Source organism: Lepus europaeus, chromosome 14 (assembly GCF_033115175.1).
Source record: "Lepus europaeus isolate LE1 chromosome 14, mLepTim1.pri, whole genome shotgun sequence".
NCBI lineage: Eukaryota > Metazoa > Chordata > Mammalia > Lagomorpha > Leporidae > Lepus > Lepus europaeus.
The window spans coordinates 38,183,519-38,195,681 of NC_084840.1; the positions used below are offsets into that span (position 1 = coordinate 38,183,519).

Genomic DNA, 12,163 nt, shown 5'->3' on the forward strand with positions numbered 1-12,163 from the left:
CTGACAATGGAGAGTTAAAGTTTATAGTTTGGCATTTAAGAATTTTAGATCTTTAATCTGTTTATAGATGTTCTCAGATTTTTTTAACCTCAATTCTATAAAAAAAAAAGACTGTTAAAAATACTGTTTGCCAGCTTGATACACCCAAACAGCAAATCTGTGGTCTCAGAAAAGATATATGTATATATTTTTGTATTAAACAGGAAGTAGCAGCAATGGAGCTGGCAAAGTCAATTTGGACAAAGCCAGTGGCGACACTGGCATCCACGGGTGTCATTGTCCCCGTCAGAAGCCTTCACGGTTAGTTCTACCACTGCACGCAGAGTCTCCCACTGAGCTGCCTCACTTTCTCCGCAAGGTTGGCTCATTTCACCTCTCATCTCTGCTAGACCTCTTTAAAGGGCCAGATGTTGTGGTTCATAAGCAGTGCTGAGTCTTCCATGGACAAGTGCTGGAGGCTGCTTGCTTCTCCTTGCATACCCTTTGCAGGCCGCCATGGCAGGCACAGGTGCCATGCTGTGGGGTACCAGTCAGTCTCTCCAGAAACACACAGCCACCTAAGGGTCTACCCATTTAAACCTCTCTGTAATGGACTTTAAAAATGCCTCCCATTAAAAAAAAAATTTTTTTTTTTTCAGATACAGTTAAGATGAGGCCCTTATAATGGGCCCAAGTCCGATGTGATTGATGTCCTTGTAAGAAAAGGGAAATTTGGGCATAGTGGAGAATGCAGCCAGAAGAGCAAGAACGTCACGTGATGAAGAAGGCTGCTAGGGAGCACGTCACGTGCTGTCAGAAGCCCCCAGGGAGGACATCACGTGACCACAAAGGTAGGGACTGAAATGCTGTATCTGAGAGCCAGAGTGCCCGCAAGTATCAGGAGCCTGAGGAGGCCAGGCAGGGGTCTCCCTGACACGTTTTGGAGAAGGCCTGGCCCCGCCGGCATCCGGTTTCAGACGGCTAGCCACTAGAGCAGTGAGAACATGTGTCTGTTGTCGTCAGCCACTCAGGATGTGACACTGAGTTCCAGCAGCCCTGGGAAACCAGTGCACTGTCCTTTCCACCAAAGTTTGCCCATCTCAAGTCTCATTTTCTTATGTTACTGTACTGTACTGCATTAACTTGGCAAACAAATGAATGCTAAGGGGTTACCGCTGTTGATGGCACAACGGGATATATGTGGGGCTTCTGGGTGCTGTGTGTCCTGTAAGGGGACCTCATCTGGCAGGTCAGCCTCAAGGGTAGAGCAGTCACATGCCACATAATGGTGTTTTGGTCACTGACCATATACACGAAGGTGTATACCATGTAGCTAGGGGTGTGGTCAGTTGCTCCATGACATGATTAGGATGGAGTTCTCATACCGGGTCCCCTTCGTTGAGTGATCCGTGACTGTAACTGAGGGGACTTTAGTGAAGGGAGACCACAGACATGTGGACAGGGCTGAGGGAGCCTCCAGGGATGGTGAGGGATACCTGCTACCAACCAGGGTTAGCGCCAGTGGCTTGAGGAGGGCAGGGGAAGGAGCGGTTCCCCCCCCCCCCCGCCCCCGAACCGAGGAGAGTGGCAACTGCATAGTTGCCCTGCAGGATCTGTGGCCTTCTGTGGCGGCCGGTGAGCACTGTCACCTGCAACAAGGCAGGGAGGGAGTGTCATCTTGGCTCTGCATTCTGTTAACCGCCCCCCGCCCCCAACCAGAAGCTGGAGAATAAGGGAGCCTGTGGCTGCAAGACTATCAAGGTCAACAGCCTGGGTGCAGGGAAGGGTTGGGGGAGAGTGGGTTTAGTGGGGTTCCCAGGCAGGGGTGGGGTGGAGAATGTGACTGGCAACCCCAGATGGGGCTGGGAGCCAGCCGTGAGCAGCCTCTCCCCAACTTTGATTTGATTCTTCAAGGACATGTCTCTGCATGAAAACTCGTCCTTTGGAGCCTATTTGCATTTTTGGTAGGAGATAACTGTCTTTTAATCTTAAGTCCAAATGTAGATTCTTTGAATGCTCAAGGGTCACAGGACAGAGATGGAGGTGAGAAACCCAACAAACACAGTACAGACAACAGTGGTCATGCTCTTGGAGGCCAAGGGTTGCTGGGAGAAAGATAATGACCAGGGGTAAGCTTACAAAGAAAGAATAATGTGTTTGAGGAAAAGGGATGAGGTGTGGTGGAGAGAAAGAATAAGAGAAAGACTTGGGAAGATGACTGGGATTCAGACCTTGGGGGGATGGGGAGGGGAGAGAGAGAGAGAGAGAGAGAGAGAGAGAGAGATTGCTGCAGGGAACTGCGGAGTTCAAGAGTCTGGGAGAGCAAGACAGTGTCATCCTTACAGGATTGTGGTGACAAGCATGTGAGCCAACTCAGGGGAAAGGGCTCTTCAGATGCTGTTTTGTCCTCTGAACCTGCGACTGGGGTTGCTGCAAAGTGGGGTTTCCAAGAAAGAAGCACTGAATGCCAGTGTGACCATCCGAAGCCTTCGATAGAGACACTTATCTACAGAGGGCTGTGGCTTGTTCCATTGGGGACAGCTAGAGAAAAGCATGTTCGACCTGGGTTTGTCTGCAGCAAGTGGGTTGGAATATGGATTTATTTTTTTAAGGATTAGTTAATTAGTTAATTAATTGGAGAGAGAGAGAGAGAGAGAGAGAGAGAGAGAGAGATCTTTCAGTTGCTAGTTCACTGTCCAAATGCCTGCAATAGCTGGGGCTGGGCCAGGCTGAAGCCAGCAGCTTGGAACTCCATCCTGGTCTCTCACATGGGTGATAGGAGTCCAAGAACTTCAGCCATCATTTGCTGACTTCCCAGGTGCATTCGTAAGGGGCTGGATCAGAAGTGGAGCAACCGGGACTCTAACCGGTGTTCTGATATGGGCTGATGGTGTTGCAAGTGCGACAACTCCCTGCGCCACAGTGCTGGTCCAAGGGTATTATTGAGTTTTTATGCTAGTTTAAGGAATTATGGATGATGACTTGGGCCGGTTTCTTTTAGTGTTCTGGGCAACGGACAGTGAGAGAGAGAAACAGAGAGAAAGGTCTTCCTTTTTTTCCGTTGGTTCACCCTCCAATAGCCGCTGCGGCCGGCGCATCGCGCTGATCTGAAGCCAGGAGCCAGGTGCTTCTCCTGGTCTCCCATGCGGGTGCAGGGCCCAAGGACTTGGGCCATCCTCCACTGCACTCCTGGGCCACAGCAGAGAGCTGGCCTGGAAGAGGGGCAACCAGGACAGAATCCGGTGCCCTGACCGGGACTAGAACCCAGTGTGCTGGCGCTGCAGGCGGAGGATTAGCCTAGGGAGCCGCGGCGCTGGCCTGGGCAACGGTTTTATCAGTAGGCAACCTTTATCAGTGCCAGCGACTGTTCAAGGCCCAGATGTAGGCCCAAGCCTGCTGGGAAAAACCTATGGCTGCCAGGGGGATTCTGTGATTCTCAGTCAGGACACAGAAACCAGAGGCAGGGGTGGAATTGGGGAGCCCAACTGATACAAAGCTACTCAAGGAAGTTTGTAGAAAATGGAATTTAAAAATGAGTTTATTTTGGTGCAGAAGAATTTTGAAATCCATGCAGAATGTTTTCATAATATGCATTTTGCATGAATTTTTTTGAATAACTTATATAAAGTACTGCATACACATGTAGTCTATAACAGTGACAGGGACACATATAGCAGCCATCCGCTGTAGGGTACAGGGAGATGCCTGAGTAATCTCAGTTACACCTGTTGGGTTGTTGGAACTGCTCCTTGTCAATTCTACTCATAATAAACACAATGGGCATTATCTACTCAACGAAAGGCATGAAGTAGGATAGTTAGAAATTAGACATACTAGGCTGGTGCCGTGGCTCAATAGGCTAATCCTCTGTCTAGCGGCGCAGGCACACCGGGTTCTAGTCCCGGTCCGGGCGCCGGATTCTGTCCCAGTTGCCCCTCTTCCAGGCCAGCTCTCTGCTGTGGCCCAGGAGTGCAGTGGAGGATGGCCCAAGTGCTTGGGCCCTGCACCCCATGGGAGACCAGGAGAAGCACCTGGCTCCTGCCTTCGGATCAGCCTGGTGCGCCAGCCACAGTGCACCGGCAGCAGTGGCCATTGGAGGATGAACCAACAGCAAAAGGAAGACCTTTCTCTCTGTCTCTCTCTCTCACTGTCCACTCTGCCTATCAAAAAAATAAATAAATAAATAAAAAGAAATTAGACATACTAATGGGGGGGTAGTTTGCAACTTCAACTTTGTCAAATTGCTGAATTTGCTTAATTTATTCCATAAAAGTCTCAGGAAATTGGTCACTTTCTACACTGTAACTCATTGGCCACGGGGAGATGCTTCTGGGTCTCTTATCTCAAAGAGCTTCCACTTGGGGTTGGGGGAGGGCAGTTCAAATCCTGTGCCTCTCTGTTCTCCCTTCTTGGACTCCCCAGGGAAGCAACGCTGGCTCTTCACTGCATTTCACATAGTGCGTCCTCTGAGACCCTCCCTTCCTGTCCACTTTCGCTTTAAGGGTAGCTTCCCTCCCTCTCTGCTTCCTGGTTTCTCACGTCCTCCTTCCTGGATAGGCTCTCTGCCATTGCCATCTGCCATCCTCCCAGAGGCCACCTGACCTTGGACTTGAACTTGCAAAACTGTGAATTAAAAAAAAAAAAAAACCAAAACTTTTCTCTTTTTAAAGTTAGTTACCTCAGGTATTTCATTGCAGTAATGAAAACCTGACTGATAGACCCTCTACTAGAGTACTTCTCCCCATGCTTGTTTTACAGTTAATGACCTTCTCTCTAGTTTGTAAACTCCCTGGGACCAACCACTGAATCTTACTTCTATATCCCTGCAGCCTCCACTGCACAGGGCTCTGGACATAGTAGGTTTTCAGTAAATACTAGCAGATGAATGGATACTGTTCATGTCATACAACGCAGGTAATTGGGACATTGACCTTGAAGTAGGTATCAGAGCTTCAGAATTTCTGGTCTTCACCATAGCCAGAAGTTCAAAAGCAGACAACATAGGAAGTCTGAAACGGAAATACAGCCACACCCTCATTCCCCTCGCTCCTGTGGTTTTGTTTCATGGCCTTGGCATGAAATTTCAATGGGAAACTTGAAATGCAATGAGAATCATTTCTTCCCAATAAGAAGACTTCCTAAGCCCTTCATTTTCATCCTAACGTTTCTCTTGAATATCAACTTGGAGGCCAAAAAAACAGGTTCAAAAAACAAAGCACAATTTAATATTTATCGCTCTCTTTTAATCAGGTATGTGGTATGTGGTGGAGTCTGCTGCCCGTCTTCCCATGAGGGCAGAAAAATCCCATAGCAGGGTCACCATCTAAGGATATTTCTGTGAACGGAAAGATTCTGTGGAATTTGGATTCCAAGCTTTTGTATATAGCTTTAAAATGCCCTTATTCAGGCACTGTGCTGGACAGGGTAGCTACAAAAGTTGTTCCAAAGAATTAAGGGGCTTCTAATAGAAGCTCCGATATTGGGAATTGCTGATGACAGAGTTCTATGGAATATGGATTCCAGGATTTGGATTCTAAGCCTTGTGTTTGCTTAAAAAGCCCCTGACACAGACGCATTGTGTTGGACAGGGGAGCTACAGAAGGTGTTTCAAGGAATTAAGGAGTTTTTGACAAAAATTCCAACATTCCTGAGCAAGCCATTCATAGGAAGATCCTCTTCAGATCAGTTTCAGCTTAAATGGAAGGGACCTTACCAGGCGCTACTGAGCACAACTACCTCAGTACAATTAGGATTAAACGTCCACCTCTTAAGTCTTCACAGGTGAATTCAAAAGACACGCCTGATTATTCCCATAAGCCAATCAGAGACCTTAAGTACCTCTTCAAAGCAAAAAGGATAAGTAAAGCTTTTGCCTTTGTTACATCCAGACTGCTGCACCTGAAGGCAGACATGCGTACCTGCCTCTTTTGATTCTCTCTGGGAACTGTTATTGATGATAAAACTCCTAATGGGTTCTTCTACTGTAATTCTCTATGCTCAGGCTAAATGGGTTTGTAATCTACATAAGAATGTTCTTTTCATCTTATGGGTCATGCTATTCGAGGTTGGTCTTGCTCCAGTTTTGCTTATGCTAATTAACAAACTTATATGTTTCAGAACTCGACTTCTGGCAATCACTGATCATACAGGGGACACAGACATTGGCAGGGACCGAGACTGCTCCAGCTCACAAAGCGAATTTATGAGATAAGATAGACAGAGACTTCTAGACCCAAGATAGGCAGGGCCTGCACTATACCCCTAATAAACAGGAAACAGCTATAGAAGACATGATGATTCTAGGCCCTTCAACATCCCTTAGGATTAAGGGAATAGAGACTCTGAGGAGGGAATGTTGTAGGCAGGCATACAGAATAAAATTGATCAGGTTTGTGATCTGGAAAGCCATGCCTTCACCACGCCTCTGTGTGACCTCATGCCCCTACCTGGCAACACCTGTGTGCCCACCAGCCAATCAGGTTAATTAACCACTCCCCTTTGGAAGTGGATTAAAGGCCTGTGACACGGTGGGCCCAGCCTTTTTTCTTTGGCCTTTTGCCTTTGTGGGCACCCACACCACCACCACCACTACCACCACCACCACCACTACTACCACCACCACACCACACACACACACACACACACACACACACCCCGTGCTGACCTGTGCCTCCAGGGTGTGTGGCCTTCGGGCCACACGCCCCATGCTTCCTGGCCTGCGTGCTCCTCCACATGGCTGGCTCCTGGTACTCATATGAACCCAGATTTCTTTTTCAGATAGGGCCCTCACTCTCCTATGCATTTCTCCCACTGAATAAAAGCTTAAAACCATAAAAAAAAAAAATCAACTCTGCTATAAAATAGGGCTAATTCAGCCGCCAGCCAAGTGGATGTAGTGTGGATGACTTTAAGGGAACAATTTTAGACTGTCCAGTGTGCCAACAAGTTAAGAGTTTCATTCATTTAAAAAATGTAAATAAATGCAGCTGCATCTGGCTATATGGACAATAAAAGTGAGACTGTGGTGCTAAACTAAGTGCAAAGATGCTATAAATTGAGAGAGACACTCAGCTTTGAGGATAATTTAAGGAGCATTAATAAATATATTTAGAAAATGCATGCAGCAAAACCCATACCTCTAGCTTATCTTTTTTCACTCTGAGCTGGCAGAATTCATAATGACAGCTTAAAAACAACAAATAGAGAACTGGCTGCTTACCAAAACCAATTAAATAGTGAGGGAAGGAAGTCATTTGCATTGAACTTGCATGTTGGAATTCTCCATTGCTATACTGAAAAAATTATGTAATTTCATATTTCTCATTAGAATTCTTTTATTGACTTAAGCAGTGTTCAACTTTAAAAAACTAGAGTTTCCAGAAATCAGCTTGAAAGTCTGTTTGTTTGAAGATATAATGCCTTTTCTCATAAAAATGCCATTATAAATGTGGCAAGGTACGCAGACTAGCCTATTAAAACCATTTAAACTCATGATATTGATGCCATATGGTATATTTGCAAAAAGATATAGTAAGAAAACATTCCTATTGCAATATTAGCATTTATGTAAGTCATTTAAGCTCCCATCTCTGAAATTTATTAAGAAAGATTTTCATTTTTACTAAATGATGGTGCCTGAGGAAAAGCAGATTTAATTAAAGGATGGAACTGTGCTTGGAGTACTGTGGGGAGACTCAGAAGGGGAATTGGGTCCTTTCCAAGGCTTTCTACTTTGGTGCTGCTGGTTCCTTACGATGTTAAATCTCACTTCCAAATGTATGGTCTTCTTTTTCCGTCATGTGGATGGATTACTGGCACTACTTTAAGCTCATCATTCATGATTAGGGTCATTTCTCTTTGGCTTACAAATGGAAGGCAAGGGGGATCAAAAGGAGGGACACTTTTCTAAGATGATTGAGCAAAAGTTCGATGAAAGGAAAGAAAGGGCTTTCACAGAGTGTGCATGCAAATGAAAAATAAATTCCCTGAATTGGCTGAACTGTGCTGAGCCAGCAAAAATGCATGACCCCCTTAAGAAGAAAAAGCTCTTCACTGGGTTTGGGAATTCCCTTCAGCACAGGCCCCACCCTGCAAATGGAAGCTCTTTGAGCTAAGAGACCGAGACCATGGCATGAGCTCCGGTGGAACAAAGCACGGGCAGAGCCCAGTGTGGCTATTTTTTTTTTTTTTTCATATTTATTTATTTATTTGAAAGAGTTACAAAGATAGTGAAGGAGAGGCAGAGAGAGAGAGAGGTCTTCCATCTGCTGGTTCACTCCCCAATTGACCGCAATGTCTGGAGCTGCACTGATCCAAAGCCAGGAGCCTGGAGCTTCTTCTGGATCTCCCACATGGGTGCAGGGGCCCAAGGACTTGGGCCATCTTCTGCTTTCCTAGGCCATAGCAGAGAGCTGGATTGGAAATGGAGCAGCTGGCACTAGAACCAGCATCCACATGGGATGTTGCCACTGCAGGTGGCAGCTCTACTCGCTCCGCCACAGCACCCACCCTGGCTATTCTTAATAGGAGAGTCGTGCATTGCATGCTTTGCATGCTCTGCTCTTTCATTAGCAGCTTTGACTTTTGTGAGCATAATTATGAGTCATTTCTTTTTTCATTTTCCATACAAAGAAAACTCGCATATCCTATATATATATATATATTTTTAAAAAAGACCAAAACTTTGTGCCTGTCCCTCATTCTTCATCACCTCCAGTGTGCACCCAGACTCAGGCCTGGCCTCTCTGATTCCACTCGCTGCCACTGTTTAAATCATACTTTATCGGGGGCAGGTGTTTAGCCTAGCAGTTGGGAATATCAAAATGCCTGGGTTCGAGTCTGAGTGCTGCTTCTGACACCAACTTCCTGCTAATGTGGACCCTGGAGGGCTAATGGCTCAAGTGCTTGGGTTCCTGTCACTCATGTGGGAGACCTGGGTAGAATTCCTGGCTCTTGGCTTCCGCTTGGCCCAGTCCTGGCCGTTGTGGGCATTTGGGGAGTGAACTAGTGGGTGGGAGCTCTGTGTCTGTCTGTCTATCTTGTCTGTCTCTCTCTCTGCATCACAAATAAAATCCAAAACCAAACCAAGCAATTGTGCCAGATCTTTCCCCAGTCAGGAAAAAGTTCAGAGGCTTCAGATTTTCTTCACACATTGAAACTTTTCTGCTGTGTGTTTGGAGCCTCTACAGTAGGGCCTCACCCTTCCTGGCCAAGCCCACTCCCCTGCCCCAGCCCCAGCCCCAGCCCATTTCTCTCATGTGTCTGTTGTTTGAAAAAAAACCACAGCCATTGCATTCTCTGTGTATTATAAGCTCATGTTTTCCTTCCCGAAATTCTTACCTTTCCCCCTTAGCTGTCTAAATTCCACCTACTTGTGGGAAACAACATTTGAGTTGTCTGTCCTGCTTATAACCTCAGGCACATGAGGCCCTAGCAAACATGTTTTATTACATGATGCTACCTGTCTTGTCACACTTGGTTGAACTAAGTCAGTACTCATGACCCAATTTTTCTTCCACAGGGTTTGGAAATGGAACTGAAAAGCAGTGTGGGAGTCCGGAACTGGAATATATAACTTAGGAACTGTGGATCAGCCATGTTCTTTTTTATGGAAAATAAACTACAAAGCCTAATGGTAGAAAGGAAAAGAAAAAGTGTACAATAGTTAGAGTTTTGGGTAGGAAACAACAGAAACCAATTCTGGTTAACTTAAGCAGAAAATACTTCTTGCAAGGACATTATGTAGCTTGTAGAATCAATGAAAGGCTAGAGAACCAGATAGAGAAATGGTCAAGAGAGATCAGACAGCAGAAGACAGCAGGTGACCCCTCCTGGAAGTTCAGCTACCATGGACTCTGTCCACTCTTGCCTCCTGTAGTCTGTAAAGCAGCTTCAATGATTTCTCTAAAATTTAATGCATATATGGTTCTACTATGGTCACAAGTAAATGGTCATTGTCCTGGGGTCCCAGCCTAAAGCTTCTAAAACCATTGGAATTTCCCACGTGCTAGGAGTGTTTTTGTTAGGCATGATGGGTGCTGATAGTTTCTACTAATGAGGTCGTGATTCAGGATGGGGGTAGGCAGAAGCACCAACCATGTGACTAGAGGGTTATGGCCATGGCCTGTGGGATATCAGCCTGACCTGCTGGGTTCCAGGGAGGGACTGGGGCTCAGCATTGACTTTAGTCACATGACCAAGGATTCATAATGAAACCTGATATAAGTGCTAGATGTATTTTTATAAAGAAAATCAACACAGCTATTTTCTGAGATGATTTTAGAGCAAGGTTTTGTTGCACATATTAAATCTCATCATAGCTATTGTTCACCTATTTCAGTGGGCAGTTATTGAGGGCAGAGATGGGTGACTGTGGCTCTCCAATCCATGGCATCAACACTGAGCATAATAGCTGGCACATGTGGTCCTCAGTAGCTTTTTGTTGAAGTGCTGGATGATACCTCCAGGCTCCTTCTGGTTCTATCACTGTTTGAGTCTCACAGCTGTCCCATTCACTTCCATGTTAATTTTTCCTAAAGATGCAGGAGCTGTAAGACAGGTGGTTTTCAATACATCACTCACTCTAAGTGTCAGGCATTCACTGGTGTCACACTTTAAGTGACATTTTCTAGTAAGAGCTTCTAAGCAGCATAATCCTGTCCTTTAAAAAGAGAAAATCTGTGCTTCTTTCCTCCCACTTTTAATGAACTATTGAATTTCCCTTTAACAGTTTACATAATAGAAATAAAGGCACCCACTATGTATTTGTTGTCATCCAAAAACAAATCCTCAAAAAAACAGCAACTCTGGACTCTGAGTTCGGTGCTGGGAGAGTGATGTGCCCTGGCTACACAGGTTGAGGGCGCAGAACTCTAGACCTGGCCCTGAGTGTTTCTTCTTTGGGCTGGCCTGATTTGTACCCTTTATACACGATTGAAACAATAAATGAAGGCCTTTCCTAGTTCTGTGAGCTTGTCTAGTGAACTACTGAGCCTGAGGTGGTCACAGACTCACTGCATTTGCAGCCAGTAGGTCAGAAATGGGGGTGGTCTGGGGACCCCTACACTTTCGCCTGGCTGGCGTAAGGATGGTCTTATGAGGTACCCCTTTCATTTGAGGAGTCTGTGCTGATTCAGGGTGTTAGCATCCGGATAGGATTGCATTACACTAGTGGCTTAGCCTATTCAGTGGCTTTTATTACAACAGAATAAAATAACTCTTTTCTATGGCCCACAGCAGTCTTGCCAGGCCTGATCCCTGCCTGTCTTTCTGGCCATGTCTCCTTCTACTCTCTTCCCCATTCACTAAATTCCTCAAGTCCAGCCACACTGGTCTTTTTCCTGGTGCTCTGCAAGCTGGCCCGTTTCAGGGCATTGCACCTGCTTTCCTCTCTGCACACAGTGCCTTCGCTCCTGATCTTTGGGTGGACTTCTCTGAGGATGGAAACTGCTGGTCCTGTTCATTTCTATCCCCAGGACCTAGAACAGTAACTTGGTTGTTGATTGACAGGCTGACTCATCAGTCATGAGAGAGAACTGGTGAGTCTGTTGATTTTAATTCTGCAGCCTACGGGATCAGATTCTAGCTCTGCATTTTTAAAACCTGGACTAATTCTGTGATTGTTAAAAGATGAAATTCTTTAGTTACAGAAGGTTTTTGGTTTTTGGACCCTGGCATTAGCTGAAATATCAGAGCCCCAAGTTTGTACTTTTCTTTATTTGAAAATTTTATTGATTTTATTTTATTTGAAAGAGTGTGAAAGAAACAGAGAGAAAGATCTTCCATCTGCTGGTTCATTCCCCAAATGCCTGCAACAGCTGTTACTGGGCCAAGCCAAAGAGAGGAACCTGGATTTCAGTCCAGGCCTCTTATGTGGATGGCAAGGACCCAAGTACTTGAGCCATCCCTGCTGCCTCCCAGGGTGCGCATTAGCAGGGAGCTGGAATTGGAAGCAGAGCCAGGACTTGGACCCAGATGTTCTGATACGGATGTGGGCACCCCAAGTGGTGTCTTATGGACAGTTCCAAACTCCTGCCCCTGCAGTTTTCCGTCTCTGAGCTCATTGGTGCCTTCAGAATCAGCCTTCCAGCCTTCATGACTAGCATTCCACCAAAGCAGTCCACTGTGGCTGTCACTTGGTATCCACAGTGAGAAGGAAGCCTTGACTCCCACGAGCGCTTCATCC

The 12,163-nt window shown here is 46.0% G+C and overlaps 1 protein-coding gene across 2 annotated transcripts in view; it reads left to right on the plus strand.

Moving 5' to 3' along the window:
• CNIH3 (cornichon family AMPA receptor auxiliary protein 3) overlaps positions 1–12,163 on the plus strand; it is a 260,846-nt gene that overhangs the window by 90,384 nt on the left and 158,299 nt on the right. The window contains exon 2 of one of the 2 annotated variants that reach the window (XM_062210457.1): positions 639–830. The exons of the other annotated variant lie outside the window; for it this stretch is intronic. Coding sequence (XP_062066441.1) covers positions 728–830 — 103 coding nt within the window. The 5' untranslated portion in view covers positions 639–727. The remainder of the gene's footprint in view (positions 1–638; positions 831–12,163) is intronic. 2 annotated transcript variants of the gene reach the window in all.